The 16001-nt window shown below is 35.3% G+C and overlaps 1 protein-coding gene across 7 annotated transcripts; it reads right to left on the bottom strand.

Moving 5' to 3' along the window:
* Positions 1-5529: 5529 nt before the first annotated feature.
* On the bottom strand, positions 5530-15429 carry LOC107777989 (uncharacterized). 7 transcript variants are annotated; one of them, XR_012702122.1, is made up of 14 exons: positions 15141-15429; positions 14928-15023; positions 13124-13204; positions 12646-12720; positions 12060-12140; positions 10657-10796; positions 10028-10279; positions 9480-9654; positions 9259-9342; positions 8968-9100; positions 8422-8615; positions 7574-7636; positions 5974-6270; positions 5530-5850 (listed from the first exon to the last, which is right to left on the bottom strand). XR_012702122.1 is itself a non-coding variant. In XM_016598164.2 (13 exons), the coding sequence occupies exons 1-13, from the start codon at positions 15264-15266 to the stop codon at positions 6082-6084; spliced, it is 1689 nt and encodes a 562-aa protein (XP_016453650.1). In that variant the 5' UTR covers positions 15267-15429; the 3' UTR covers positions 5904-6081. The 7 variants fall into 7 exon arrangements, 2 of the variants coding, with proteins under 2 accessions (XP_016453650.1, XP_075093082.1); XR_012702124.1 differs by having other exon boundaries at positions 13124-13180; positions 15141-15395; XR_012702123.1 differs by having other exon boundaries at positions 5651-5850; positions 6007-6270.
* Between the last annotated feature and the right edge of the window lie 572 nt (positions 15430-16001).

The following is a 16001-nucleotide window of genomic DNA, read 5'->3' as shown; positions in this document are numbered from 1 at the left end:
TGAAGTTTGTCAAACAACTTCAATCAATCAATCAGAAAATATATAATTCAAAAACTATTTTGAATTCTGGAGATGAATTTGAATACTTACAATGTATTTGAATTTGAATTTGAATTCGGAATTTGAATTTGAATGCGAGACGCGTTCTCAGGAGAGGCGGACTGATGGAGGAGATACGGAGGAGATCTGGAATTTGAATCTGGGAATACGGAGGAGAGACGGACTCTTATATGTTTTGGAAGGGGTATAATTGTCATATTATTGCGGATTTTTTGTTAGTTGGTTAGGAAATCAATAGTTTTTAAAAATAGGGTATAGGTTAAAAGGTGGCATAAAAATAGTGTACGACTGCAAATCCCCCCTTTAAAGTGTTTTGCAAGTGTCCGTTCTGAAGCGAATCATGGACGAGTCCCAAATAGGCTTTTAAAACACTAATTTTAACCTGAGTAAATTATTAGGGTTACAATAAGGGAAATTTTACCTCCTATAGCAAAGGTTGATACCTTATTTATTATAAATAAATAAATACCCTTTTAAAAAATTATCTCATATAGCTACCTTTTAATTTTTATAGAAAAATATCTATTTATGATCACTTCCTATCATTAAGCCACTAAAAACTCTCTCTAATATTTTTCTCTCTCATTCTTTATATAAAACTACCTCCTTATTAAACCCTAGCGTATGTTCTTGTTTTCTTTTTTTGTAGGAGACGTGTTGGCCATGACCTATCATTATTCACGAGTTCTAAGTGTTGGTATTAGCATTAGCTGAAGATTGACCTAAAAGCTTTTTGTCACCATTATTGTCTCGTAGAAGAATTCCAAATCTGTACATATAGAAATAAATTTCCTACTAGCTTTTTTAAAGTTAAAAGTGAATTCTCTCTATCGTTTTTTCCCCCCTTGAAGTCTAATTCAAGACGATATCGCAAAGTTGGTTCTGGGAGAAGGGGAGGCAGTACTTTTTGATTTTCTTTGCCCCCTTGCCGGCGGTTGATAATTCCAACGGAAGAGTTATTCTTATATTCAGATGTGTTTATATGTATTTGATAAGGCATACATTATTTTTATTTTTTTGTACAGTAATTTTTGACTGTTGTATTTGGATGTATTTATATGTATTTGAGCTCATACAATAACATTTTTAATTACATTATTAGTTCTAACTGTATTCATCTGTATTTTCAACCTAACTGTATATATGTATTTAAAACAACAATACAAAAAAATACAGTAAAATACTCTCAATATAAAATAGAAAAGCAATGAATACAACTAATAAAATGTATTTAGATTGTAGACAGTGACTTTTAGATGTATTTAGATTTTATTAGAGAAACATATATTATGAATAACATTATACATGCTGTAATTTTTAAAATTCTACCATGAATATATTATACAACTAACCAGAATACATATCCATACAGTTGGATATAGAAAATTTCTGAAGATGTTGTAAGTATATACCACGAAAAAAATGATGAATTAAATCTTTGAATATTGCTCTATTTTTGGGTGTTTTTCGTCTGAGAAATCTTTTCCTTAACTGGATTAATAATTTTGCATGTTATAATTGAGTTTGTTGGATTATATTAGGAGTCTATCAAGTTAATTGATTCACTTTCCGTTTTTAAACAGCTGGAGAGGCCTATTTTTACGATGTATTCATGAATACATCTCGCGAATACATATGAATACAGCATATGATAGCTGGCATGCTCTATTTTTTCGCCGAATTTTGTTGTTGCATTCGTGAATACAGTAGCTTGAATACATTCCATAATAACTAAAAAAAATAGCTATAGGAAGTAATTAATTAAATGGTAGCTATAACAAGTTAATAGCCACTAAACAATAGTGATTTTCGAAAATTTCTCTATAATAGCTCCCATGTTCACAAGGAAAGGAAAGGAAAAGAAAAATTTGCCATCATAACTTTTCCTCAAGAATTTCAAGTCCATTCAGGCTTTAGCTGATTGCTGCTCATTAGCTTCAATTGCCAACTTCTTTTTTGGGGTCAAAGATCCGTCGGTTGATTTGGTAAAATGTTTTGTTAGAATAGTGTTGAATAAGTCCTCGTCTTAACTTTTCTTGGAAAAGTCTAAAGATTGTTTCTTTTCTTAAAAAAAGAAATAGAGTTCCTTATGAAATACGCAAAACCTCAAACGTATATGTGGGTAGGATCATGCATGGAGAGAATGATAGTCATAAATATCCAAAAGAAGGATGAATTTGAGACAATAACAATATACCAATACGATCAGACGACTCTATCGAGATTGTCTAAACCTATGTAGTCCCAACTCCCAAATGTAAGGAATTGCTAGATTTTCTCTTTATTAATTACGTGTGGTCTTATTAGCTAACCTCATAATTTATAGTATTTAATAGCAAGCAAATTTCGATTTTTCGTTTGGTTAATAAGAACGTACATAATAAAATTCTATATACCTGTTCATTAGGATTAATGTCTCCATATACCTTTTCGTCACTAAAGCTGCAATCAGGGATGGAGCTACCTTATTACAAATTAAACGAGTTCAATTGAATTTTCCTTATCGAAAAGTTACATTCTCTAAATAAGGTATGATTATAGTTTAGTGATAAAGCAGGTTAAAAACTATTCTAGATCACATGTTTAGGTTCAGCTTTAATTTAAATTTCGCCACCGTCCCTAGCCACAAATTTTAATATTTTGATACAAGGATTCTAGATAGACCTCGTTGACAAACACCTGATAAGATTCATGCCATTTTCATGTACAGCTACATGTTGAAAACGAAAATTAATTGCTGTAAACCCATCCACATAAGAGTTAAATGTTTGACAATAACCGTTAAAGAGTTGGAAATGCAAGTGTTTTTGTATCTTATACCTAGTTCTTTGAATTGTTTCCTTTTCGTGTGATAGCAACCTCTCCAGTAATCCTGTTCTAAACAGTAACTATATCTCTCCTCTAGTGGAATTTTAATATCATTCTTACTGATATATATGATTTTGTCCCACCTACTAATAAGCTCACAACTGTCCTAAACGACAAATATTTATTCAAACCTTCACGTGTGTTCACGCCTAAAGTTGACACCTGTTAGCCCCATCTACTACAATCAAATATTCCACAATTTTCTTCATGTCTAAATCAAAAGTCTCCTGAACAATTGCGCGCTTTGACGGCGAGCATGGACAGATCTTTTATAATTCTATCCTCTCTACACAAACTCTTATTGAAAATTAAACCATTTCGTTAAGTGCCTATTTCATTTAAGTTTAAATGGATTAGGTCATAGATAGGACGTTTCGACTTGATTCCGCAACTCAAAATGATGGATTATGTTATGATCCGCTATTTGACCCATATTGATTTAAGCAAACTCTGAAGCTGGTGAGATTGTGATTTGGGGGCATTTGTATCTATACTCGCTTTTTGTGTCACGTTTTAATTTATGTCTGTTTTGCAAAAAATATTGCAAGTGTACCCGCTTTTTGCATAACTTCAGCATATGGAGCTGAAGTAGCAAAGGCAATGACGCAAAACTTCAGCATTCTAGTAGACGGGCTTGAAGTAGCAAAGGCAATATGCTGAAGCTTTTTTGTCCTGGATAAGCTTTTTCAGAAATTTCAGCATCTTATGCTGAAGTTATTTAGTTCATTTGTAAAAATTTCAGCAACTGGATTCATTAGTTTTGTCATAAAGCTTTTTCAGCACAGTTCATTTGTAAAAACTTCAGCACTAAATAAGTTGAAGTTTTTTTGTCCTGGATAAGCTTTTTCAAATACTTCAGCAGAAGATGCTGAAGTTATTTAGTTCATTTGTAAAAACTTAAGCACTATATAAGCTGGAGTTTTTGAAGAAGCTTATATAGTTTTTTGACCCACACAATCACTATATTGGATCTTCGTTTTTTTTCTTCTTTCTGAACGTTTTTATGGAGCAGATCAGTAATTACATTAGAAAAAGGTGCCTTCAGTGGAAATAAATCAAATAATCATAAAGTTTAAGTGATATAAAGTGAAACTATTACTTTAACCCCACAGATCAATTCATTTGATTCAAAGAAAAAAAAAAGATTACATCAAAAATGCGAAAAAAATAAAAAGAAATCGTCCAGCTTATGTTAGTGGATTCATTGTTATTGATAAGTCGTAACAATGTAGACCAAATGCTAACTTGTGTTATCCTACTGAAAATATCTTAAGAAAACGAAGGAGGAGAAGGAGGAGGAGAAAGAGGGCTGAAGTTGTTTAAAAAGTTGGTACAAATTAAAACTTTAAAAAATTGGGTATAGGTTAAATAGGGGCGACCCAATAGGGCGGCCCGTGCAATTTTTACTATGATTTGACACATATTGGCCCATTCAAATTTAATCGAACCCGTTCATTTGCCATTTCTTATTTCAAACTAAAAGATGTTTGTTTAACGCAAAATAAGGAAAAAATTGTTTGAGTGAGAAACAAGTAGCAAAATATTCTAACCAACCCCGGATTGCGGTTCAATTTCGTAATAATATTAGAAAATGTAAGGGAGGATTCGATAATGGGACAGAATTGTTAGGTTTAAAGATAAATACAATTAGGCCTGTCTCCATCATTCCAGCATCATTACACATACGCAAGTCAAGAAGACTTTGTGCATCGAGTATCTCACACAAGCATTGGTATATTCAGCTCTACTCAGTTCAAAAATACACATTTTGTTATTGTTATACAATAGAGTAAAACTCCTTCCAACCAAAAGACTAGTTTTGCCAAATTCTTGTTATAACCAAATAATCGGTGAGATTTTTATGCTACAATAACTAATAAAATGGTCATTTACTTAAGTCTAATGATGCACTTCACGAGGAGCAAGTGGGAACATGACATCTAATATAGTACTATTAGAACTGCATGATCAACAATGATCCAAAGGTGAATACCCTTCATCGAATAAATATATTGTGCATATAGATGAAAATTTATATATATGGAGACCTTTTGTACATATATATTAAATTTTAAACATTCTTAACAAAATTCATGACTTCGTCATTAGACACACACGGACATGTGAAATACACTCGCTCAGTCACAGTACCTGAAATAGAAAAGAGGCGAAAAGGCACAATATTCTGCAGTCTAATCGACCCCGGTATACTCACTCAATGCATGTTGGGACTAACTCATAGGCAAGTGAGAAAATCCAATAGAGTTCCACTTACAGATAACGTGCTTCACTAAACCAACGAGGTTTGATAAGCCATATAATAGGAAACAAAAAACTGGGATACAATTCTATTTCTTCCTGTAGACAGTATTTTCACTCTTCTAAGAATTGAGTTATCTGCGACAACTTTACATCCCATTTAGGAAACAAGAATGGCATACAATTAGAGAATGTAATCAACGTGCAAGTTCGCTTAATGTTCAAGTCACCACTGGATCATTAGTCTACTGTCCTCGAATACTTCATAGGACAATGATGTCTGGTCGGCTTATATTATACTCAACTAGTAAAAAGAAGACAGTTTCTTACACTACATACAAGTGAATACAAGGTCCATAAGATAATCACAAAAATATAGAGTGGACACAACTTGAAACCAATAAAGATCTACATCAGCGATACGGTTATTGGAAAAATAAAAGATTATAGGAGGTAATTGGTTGAAATTAAACAAATCCTATTATGAAAAACACAGCAACGTCAGATCCACGTATAAAACAAAATGGCTCAATTGATAACCATCAAATCAGTCATAAGGCTTGCCTAGTTGCCTTCTCAAAGAAGAGAGAACAAACAGTAGACTAACTTGAGCTCAAATGTGTGTACAGAGATCTCTCAGCCAACACCTTGCAAAACAAATACCTGCAAACAAATTAAAATATTAATACAAAAACCAAGAAAGCCACAATTAGATATTGTCATCCACTGACGCTTGCCAATACAAATATTCCACGCTTTGATTCTCAAAGTGGAGAAATATAATACATTTTCACCGCAAATACTTCCTTCCACCAGTACCCTGTAAATAGCTTGTTCCTGGCCCCAAAACTTTTCTCTTGGTCACAGTATTTGAATCACATTGAGGAAGATTTTCTACTTTCTAATTTTCTTAGCTATGATAGCCATATTCCTCGGAGATAATACAGGACTAAAAATAGGTAAGAGGCTTGCTTCCAGATCATTGCCATACTCCTGGAGAAGCAACAATCGGTCAAGCAGTACAAGAGTTTCCAAGACAGGACCCAGGGCAGCACGAAGAGACCAATAAGGCCCTATTAACTCCTGCAGAAAGTTGATTACTTTGTCAGAAGAGGAAAACATTTTTTTAAAAAGGAATCTTTTTGTTATTTACCAGGCCCCAAAAACAATCTAAGAATAGACATTTCTAAGCTAGTTAGAAAACAAAACCGCCAAGGACTGCACATATCAGCTAACCAAATAATCTGGATAATTGAGCAGATCATAGGCACCTGAATTTATGCAACTTTGTCAGCCAGATAGGACTGGCGCGTGCAACTCACAGGAATTTGAATGAACTATGATGCAACACACAACCAATTAGACCTCCACTCAAAAGATAAAGCAATTACATCAACTAGTAAATAACAAAGGCCACAAAGTTGTGGAACTTCAAACTCAATTAAGATATTTTTGACCTATAGAACCGCACTGATCTAATTGATGCTGAGTAGAAATATCTTCTTATTTTTTAATGACCGAGAAATCCATCTACAGCCGACCTTTTGGGACAACTGCAGCCTCCGAAACTAGGGAATAATGGGCCCGCCCTTCTACCCATCTCTACTTAAATACCAGAGTTAGTTCGTTTGGCACAGGGCTCGAACATGTGACCTAAGACACAAGTCCCTCAAATTTTGCCAATTGACTAAACCCTAGGGGCTGCTGAGCAGGAGTATCTTGACCACTTAAATCATCCAATGATGATCTTCAAGAGGCGATATCCTGTATTTGTGCAAACTTAATGACTTTTAAATTAAGCAAGTTGAACACCTTTTTATTAAGAAGAGGAGCCTTGGAGCAACGGTAAAGTTGTCTCCGTGTGACCTATAGGTCACGGGTTCAAGCCGTGGAATCAGCCACTGATGCTTGCATCAGGGTAGGTTGTCTACATCACACCCCTTGAGATGCGGCCCTTCCCCGTACCCTGCATGAACGCGGGATGCTTTGTGCACCGGGCTGCCCTTTTGAACACCTCTTCATTAAAATAACTAATAAGTTTGGCCAAGCTAAAGTCAAAGGATAGACAGAGACAAGTAGTGTACTGTTTTTACAGTTTGTCTTTAAAAGGTAAATGACAGAGAGTAGCAAGACCTTTTAGAATCACACGGTGTAATACACATCAATCTAAATGACACTGACTAGAATATCTTGACCACTTAAACTATCCAATTAAGAACTTCAAGCAGCAATATCCTATGTTTGAGCAAACAAATGACCTTCAAATTAAGCAAATTAAACAAGTCTTCATCCCTTAAAGATGCAATGACCTGAGAAATTTTGGCCAACCAAAATTTTAAAGCAAAAAAAAGAAAAAAAAGAAAAAAATAGAATAGTCATAACTTACAAGTAATGAATTGTGTTTATAATGTGTCCTATAAAGGTACAGAAGATATGCATGTTCCCCAATCTGAAAGAGGAAGATTAAATCAACAGGCTACAGCAACCACTCTCTAGGAAATCAGGAAATTTCTTGAACCAAGCCAATCACTTAGATTGCATAGATGCCAAGAAAAGCCATCAATCCCACAAACTAATATCCATTGCGTCTTACTATATGCAGTTGGCAAAACATCACTTTGCTTACCAGCCCCCAAAAAATGGTTGAGCGTGGATTGAAAAACAAAGACATCCCTGAGGATACTAAAAATCTACTTGGCATATCCTTACTGAAAGATCAAAGTGAAAAGAGAATAGTGTCATTAATCTTATATCCTATTTAGCATTGATATAATATCCTTGCAACTTTTGCATGTCTTTAGTATTGAATCAACCACAGATCAAAACAGAAAGGTGTCAGCTATAGAAGAAATTTTCCTTTGGCAGGACATAACTTTAAAGGATCTGGCCGAAATAAGAGAAGACAGAAATGCAAGTACAGCTGAGAGATCAATCCCCTTCCAACTCGAGTAAGCAAGAATAATATCATATATAGAAGCAAAATAAACTTTTAGAGTATTTGTGCATTTACTGAGAGATAGAATTGATATTACATCCAAATGACAAGAGTAGGACATAGCAGCACCGAGTGACAGATAGACATGAAAATGAGAAGAAAGTCCGGCAGGGTCTCCCAAAAGTGAATTAATTTACCACTAACAATCTTTAAGTATACAAGACAAATAATAATGCACCAAAGAGGACTTCTATGACACTAACAATAAAAATTATAATATCATCAAAAGATCTACTTACAGCATATGATTCAGACTCCCTCCAGACTGCACTGTAATCAATATCCTCCAAACAAGGGAGATGTAGGCGACCTAGCCCAGATTCACAAAATTTTACAAATAGTGAGTATCTGTCCACAGTGCTAGACTCCCTACTTTTCGAATTCTGAATAGAGGAGTACTCATGGAAAAAGGCCACATTCTCCCATGGCTTCCCTGCATAGAAAGGGCGTAAGAGCTTATTTTCTTAATAGGTGGCCTTGACAGTTAGGCTATTACATATGCACAATTGCACTAAATAATGAAACCTACAACATCTTAGACTGGTCAAGAATATATAACACATCTTTTAAACAAGTAGACTGGGAAAAAAATATAAGGGTAACAGTAATCCTTAAAATCCTATTCAATCAACTTTTACCAACTGGAAACCAAACACGTACCATAATAAGTTTAGTCCTAAATTCTCATGAATGAGTTATTCAGAAATTAATACGAGATGTACCCTTTATGGTTTTACCTTGAAGCCCAATGAACTTCATCAATGGTATCCCTTAAAAGTACTCACCAGATTCTGAAGGGCCCCTATAATGCAAATTAGACTCCAGGATCCTCTGATGCTGTTGGCGTCGTAAGGCTTTCCCTTGACGTCCTATTGTAGGGCTTTCTTGCAATATGTGTGGGTAATGTCTGAAAAGAACCTTCAGAATCACTGCAGGTTAGTGGGCTACTGCATTGATTAGGTATACATATAAAACCACCAGAACCCGATACTACAGGCAAAATGTTTCACTGTAAGGGCTTATAGATAAGCCCAAAGAAACCAATTGGTATAGTAGACCAAATAAACAGCATGTACCATCTGGAAAGCAGCACGGAATGCATGCAACTCAAAGTTGTGAAGTCCTGCGTGCTCATCCAAGCCTCTCCATCTATCAGCACTCTGATAAAGCGACTCAAGGTCAGAATACAATTATAATGAAAAGGTAGACAGCTTAGAAGATGCAACGAAAGTGAACTGTGAATTGAAACAAGGTCTATCAAGATGAGGCAACAAAGAATAGTATAATACCCATCTACCTGACAAGCTAGATCACGAGCATTTTTATCTAGCACTACTCCAGCAGATTTAACACCTTGGCTTACAGGAAAACCACAACAAGAATCCACCATGTCACTGGCTTCCTCGGAAAGCAAGTTATAACAGCAACCAACGCTAATCACCGCCTTAGCGTTGTCACATTCCAAGAATGTCCTGGATGAAAAGAAATCTTGAGCCAATTACACATCACATAAATATCAAAATGGGCAGGGACTACTATAACAATCTAGAATGATACCATAAAGCAAATTAAGAGGCATACAACAAACTTGCTGGGATGATAAGTACAAGATATTAGTAAGAATTGTTCACATAAAGCTTCTCAAAATATAATACCTAATATAATAAAAACATAAAACCCCATTTAACGCCTTCGAATGACTAAGAGAAAAGATATGTGATGTCCCTCTATTGTCCATAGTATTTAACGCAGCAAAAAGTGCAAGTCAATTTCCACTAACCAATCAGATAATGGAATACAACATGAGACTTAGAAAGGGGCACAATTATACAATATGATACCCACCTCAGCATTGTCACCGAGAGGTCTCCACAGGCATGAAGTCCAGCAATAACTAATGAAGAATCACTATAGGATAGAGAAGGCAGTATATTCTCAGTAAGCCGAGAGGGCTGAGAGCCCGAACTTTTTCGGCTCAAATATTGATTCGCTGCATCATCATTCTCTTCTCGGAAGTTACTTAAGGTCTTCAATGTGTCAGAAGACAGCACCCGGCATGTAACTGTCTTTGGCATGCTAATCTCTCTAAGTTCGGAGCTGATAAAATGGAAATGGATTACATACAAGCGTTCTGAAAGAGGAAAATCATCCAATAATGACAAAATATTGATGCTAAGTAAATGTAACCATGAATCAGATTGATGTAGAGCATTGAAGCAGATGCATACATTTTTGGATAACAGGAGAACAAATACTGCCAAATTTCTACAATAAATCTGATATTCTTGAACACTCCAAGCAATGCAACTAATATAAAATATTTCATCTGCTACTGCTCATTAATTGCTTTGGAAAAGCTAAGACAGCAAAAAGGAAGTCCAATGTATTCACAGTCCATATTTTTGTATTATATAGGATTAATTTTAAAGGAGCTCATAAAAAGATGTCGCTAGCATAAGGAAGACTCTACCTACCCATTTTTACGCATCTTAGCTGCATAGTGCTTCCTGATTCGCTCCACACGTGCATCAGTAATCTTACCATGATGTGAACAAGCATCAATGGCAATTACAGAAAGCTGGTACTCAAAGGAAAGCACTTGAGCAAGATAACCCTACACGTAGAAACAGACAACAGGAAAACCAGATAATCCAGATAATTATTTCTCCGTGTTTAGAATTTGTACAATTTTAAGTTTATCTTATAAGTAATTGATAGAGATGAGCTTAAATGGAGCAACATGTGAAGAACATTCAAGGCTTTTCTTTTTTGTATATCTTGAAAGCTGGAAAGAGCTCTGAATTGGGGGACTTTTTTAAAGGCAAAAGAACATTGTTGGCTTGTTCGGATATTAGCTTTTGGCAAAACACAACATGAACTTTTCTTTCCTGAATAACGGTACTCTTCGGGACAGTTTGCACGCTTCTCGATTATACGATTAGACACTTATTAAGTCTTGCTAGTATAAATTTCGGATAACTCTATCCATCCTGAAACAAATGGGAGGAAATCATTTAAGTATTTGTTGTCTATGTTGAGATTTAAAGCTAAATCTTTTGTGATTTTCACTCACTTCGTTGATAGCTAGGCCATACCCTTGAGTTCAAATGCAGTATGAACTATTAGATTAACAGAAACAATGACAAAACTATTTTCGTGTAAATTTTCCCGGGACCATTCGTATGGCTGAGCCAACTTGCTCGGGATTGAGGTGTAGTTGTTGATGTATTTAGAATTACTAGAAGAAGTTTTAGACTTTTTTCAAGTGCATCTGAAATTATTGCACCCATAACAAACGAAACAAATGGGAGGAAATCATTTAAGTATTTGTTGTCTATGTTGAGATTTAAAGCTAAATCTTTTGTGATTTTCACTCACTTCGTTGATAGCTAGGCCATACCCTTGAGTTCAAATGCAGTATGAACTATTAGATTAACAGAAACAATGACAAAACTATTTTCGTGTAAATTTTCCCGGGACCATTCGTATGGCTGAGCCAACTTGCTCGGGATTGAGGTGTAGTTGTTGATGTATTTAGAATTACTAGAAGAAGTTTTAGACTTTTTTCAAGTGCATCTGAAATTATTGCACCGCAAGGTTGTCTGGTGGTTAATCTATTAGCCCAATGTAGAAAAGAAGCAAGAATATATTTAACGAGCATCAGCTACAAACTCGTAAAAAGGTCCTAACCTGTAGGTTCTACCCATGTACTGACTCATTCTACAGAACAAATTAAGATAACACGTAAACTTGTAAGTCATAATCCTAATATGTAAATATATACACACACACACACACACACGTGTATCAACAGCAGAATATGTGTGAATTGCACAGGAACAAGCCACATCATCGAACAAAGCAGAAGGGGACACACCTGTCCAGCACCAACATCAACAACTGTCCGTGCTCCAACTTGCTTTGCAACTAAACCGACCAGGGCAGCAAGGGCCTCTACCTGCTTAAACAATATTATATCATTCTAGCGTTCCGGTTGAGAAAATCAAACCCATAGAAGGCATCTGCTATAGTTGCTCTTTCGAACATAGGCTCGATATTAGGAAATGGTTCGCAATCAGAAAACAACTTTAACTTTCAATCCATTTTGTAATACTTTCTGGAAATTATTTATGTTCTTTCATTGAGAAAACAAAACCGTAAAAGAATATGCTTAGAAGCTCCTTTAGCACATAAATTCAACATCAGAAAAAAAGTTTTTGCAATCACAACTTAGAGTAGATCATAGGTAGCAAGAGAGCTTGCTGTAAAAAAAAAAAGATTCGGCTTTCATGGCCTTATATCAGTAAGTAGTCATCTAAATTGGTTTACCAAACTTGAACTTCTACAAATTTCAAACTTGAAAGCAAAAAGGATAAACAATGCTCAACAGATTTGTAGTCAGCCAAATTGAGCACAAAGAGAGGTCAGTAAAAGAGGACTAAGCAAATAATTCCATGCCTTACTTCATGTTTTTTCTTATGATTCATGCCTTGAGCTAAAACATTACTTAGTGAAGCTATGTGCATTCCTGAAAATTCCTGCAAGCAAACAGAAGCATTAGTAAAACTCAATACCTGACTGCCTTATAACATGGTCTAGGATGTTTAATAAGGAAGTAACCGAAGAAAAAGAGCAGGCAAGGTATCACAATCTCCAGAAAGGGCTTGAAACTACTCAATGGCAGAGGCCATCTAGCACCTTTCAAGATCTCATTCAACTTCAGACGGAATTATGCAAAATGAACTAGGCACAGCAGTGGGCAAAACATACTTAGTCTGTAGATAACATAATCCAGAACCCATAACAAACGAAAGAAATGCCAGTAGCGTAAAAACTTCTAATATGGGAAAAGCATAAGAAATATCAATGGGATTAAATAAGGAGACAAGGCCATAATGCTAATTCTACAACCACTATGAATGAAAAGAAAAATAAATATACCTGCAAATCTGTCTGTTCACGTGGAAGAGAAAGAGACCTCAGAGTAAGGATGAATTCCTTAAGTGAAACGGGCCAGTGACCCTAGAAACATAAGAAGAAAGTCAATTAACAAAGAAATATAGGTTTTGTAACAGTTATGGATACTAGTTAGTTGGTAGATGATAAAGTTGTTCTTTTTCTTCTTCTTTTATCCTTTTTTTTTCCGCTAGGTCATAGGTGACACTAAACTGAAGCACTGAAAATCTTGGTATATAAAAGATGGAAATATTTACATACTCTCCTTCCAGAACTGAAGGTATTAACCATGTCTCCCACTCACTACTTTTATACCTTTTCATCATCTGTCTTTCCAACTTGTTCAACTTTTCCAAGTTCTCGTTCTTAGTCAATGAGTAAATGTATTCTATAGGTGTATATCTTAGTGGGAAAAAATACCTGCTTCCCTCACTCCCCCCGAAGGGAGGATTTGTTAAACGACCAATATGTGAATATGAGAGTCTCATTAAGGACCAAAATGAAGAAAAAGAAAGTTATGCCTACAAAATTGCAGGAGCTTACCATATATGAAAACATTAACAATTGGAAGCAGCCAGATGCATCTTAACTCAGACTTACAAACTTACAGAACATCTTAAACAAAAACTTTAACAAATCCGGACAACAAAAAGAATAGATACCACACCAAAACTGTTATGGATATGTTTATCTAAATTACATTTGGTATTAAGCGGCCAATACTCAACAGCAACGACGACTATGCGTCAATCCCAAACTAGCTGGCGTCAGTTATATGAATCCCCACTACCCATATGACTCCTCCATTTGGACCGCAGTAGTCGAGCCAATGGAAATTTACCATTTTTTGTCACTTGTTACATTCAATATAAGTGATACTATATGGAAATGAAACAGATGTAGGGAGTAGTATTTTATGTCCCTGGAAGTGTACATGGGAGTTGGGTTGGTTACCACACCAAAACTGTTATGGATATGTTTATCTAAATTACATTTGGTATTAAGCGGCCAATACTCAACAGCAACGACTATGCGTCGATCCCAAACTAGCTGGGGCCAGCTATATGAATCCCCACTAACCATATGGCTCCTCCATTTGGACCACAATAGTCGAGCCAATGGATATTTACCATTTGTTTTCACTTGTTACATTCAAGATAAGTGATATGATATGGAAATGAAGCAACTATGGGGAGTAGTATTTATGTTCCCGGAAGTGTACATGGGAGTTGGGTTGGCTATTTGCCTAGTAGCTATTAGTTTTTACGTTACGTTTCAGTCCAATAAGTAGTTACTTTATTTAAGTTACTTTTATTTCACTTTGACCCCTAGGGCTTATTTCCCCTATATGTATCGAACTTGCCATCTTCAGAGGCTATGAATGAAATCTATGAGTTCCTTTTCCTTAGCTTAGCTTAGTTCTTAACTTTAGTTTCTTCTTAAATTCTCATATTGCATCAATAAGTGAATACTTATAGGAAAGTATAGGTAGTGTTGGGGTGAAAATATGTGCTACTGTTTGACCTTCTACAAGTAATTTCGCACAAACAATATGCAGTTCCTCTTTCTGGAAGCAAAGCAGCTAATAAACCGCCAAGTAGCTCTAAACTTTCTACAACTCCAATTAACAAAAAAAATGGAAATAGAAATGCTTTATTAACAAGACACTAAATAATTTATTGGAATATACCGGGTACGTTGTTGTTGTTGTTGTTGAAATACACATGAAATTGACAGGAAAACTTATAAAGCTTGGAGGTAAGGAAATAAGGAAGATTCTGATAACTACCTGAACGACACCAGACGGAATTCGGAGAAGATTTTCAACAGGCTCCTTCCGTAAACAATGCATCCACTCTTTATCAACTGCTTCCCACAGTCTATCCTGCATATACTCACAAAAGAAGTTTATAACATGCGTAAGGAGAATGCTAGCCAGTGAAAAAATAGCTTAATATTAATTCATCTATAGAAAAGCTGAAAAGAAGATGAATGGGAAGACCTTGAAGAAATTGACGACATGAGCATCTAAGAAATAACGGTAAGGCGATATGAAGTGGATAATTGCATGAATCCATTCTAGGGTTTCACTAGCAGTCTTGCAAGAATACTTGCACTTCTCAGCCATGGAAGGGAGAATTGCAATCTCCCGCCACCGTACCTTACGCCCACGTTGGTGGTAATTGATCAAGTTCCAAAGTGTGGAAAATTCAACACAAGGCCGGGCCGTAGAGACTGTCAGCCCAGGTATTTGGAATTGGACTTCTCCACACAAAAAAAAATGAGTAATTTTCACTAATGTTATTTAGCGGCTATTAACTATTTATAGCTACCATATATATATATATATAATTACTTAGCGAATTCGCTTAAAAATAGAAGAGTACAGTTATGTGATTGTATTCCTTGTATTCGTATTTCGCACTATTGTATTCATGTATACAGTCGCGAAATTCGCCTTATAAGTAGGGAGTCTAGCTGTTTAATAACGGAAAGAGGATCAATTAGCGTATATCACTCCTAATTTAACTCAACAAAATCAATTCTACAAAATTTTGTTGCTACTGTGTTGTATTTCATGTATTCGTGCGACTGTATTTATAAATACAATGAGGTAATCTGTCTAAAAATAGGGATCACAGCTGTTTAATTCTATACTCCATGTATTTGCGCGACTGTATTTATGAATATAATGAGGTAATCCGCCTAAAAACAGGGATTAAAGTTGTTTAATTATGTATTTTATGTATTCGAGCGAGTGTAAATATAAATACGGTAAGGTAATCTACCTAAAAAATAGTGGTTGGGTTTTTAATAACGGAAAGTGCAATATTGAATTGTATTCAGTTTCACTATATTGAAT

This window comes from Nicotiana tabacum, chromosome 18, assembly GCF_000715075.1.
Source record: "Nicotiana tabacum cultivar K326 chromosome 18, ASM71507v2, whole genome shotgun sequence".
In the NCBI taxonomy this organism is placed as follows: domain Eukaryota; kingdom Viridiplantae; phylum Streptophyta; class Magnoliopsida; order Solanales; family Solanaceae; genus Nicotiana; species Nicotiana tabacum.
The sequence above is the reverse complement of the archived record's forward strand: the minus strand, read 5'-3'. Positions and strand labels throughout refer to the sequence as shown.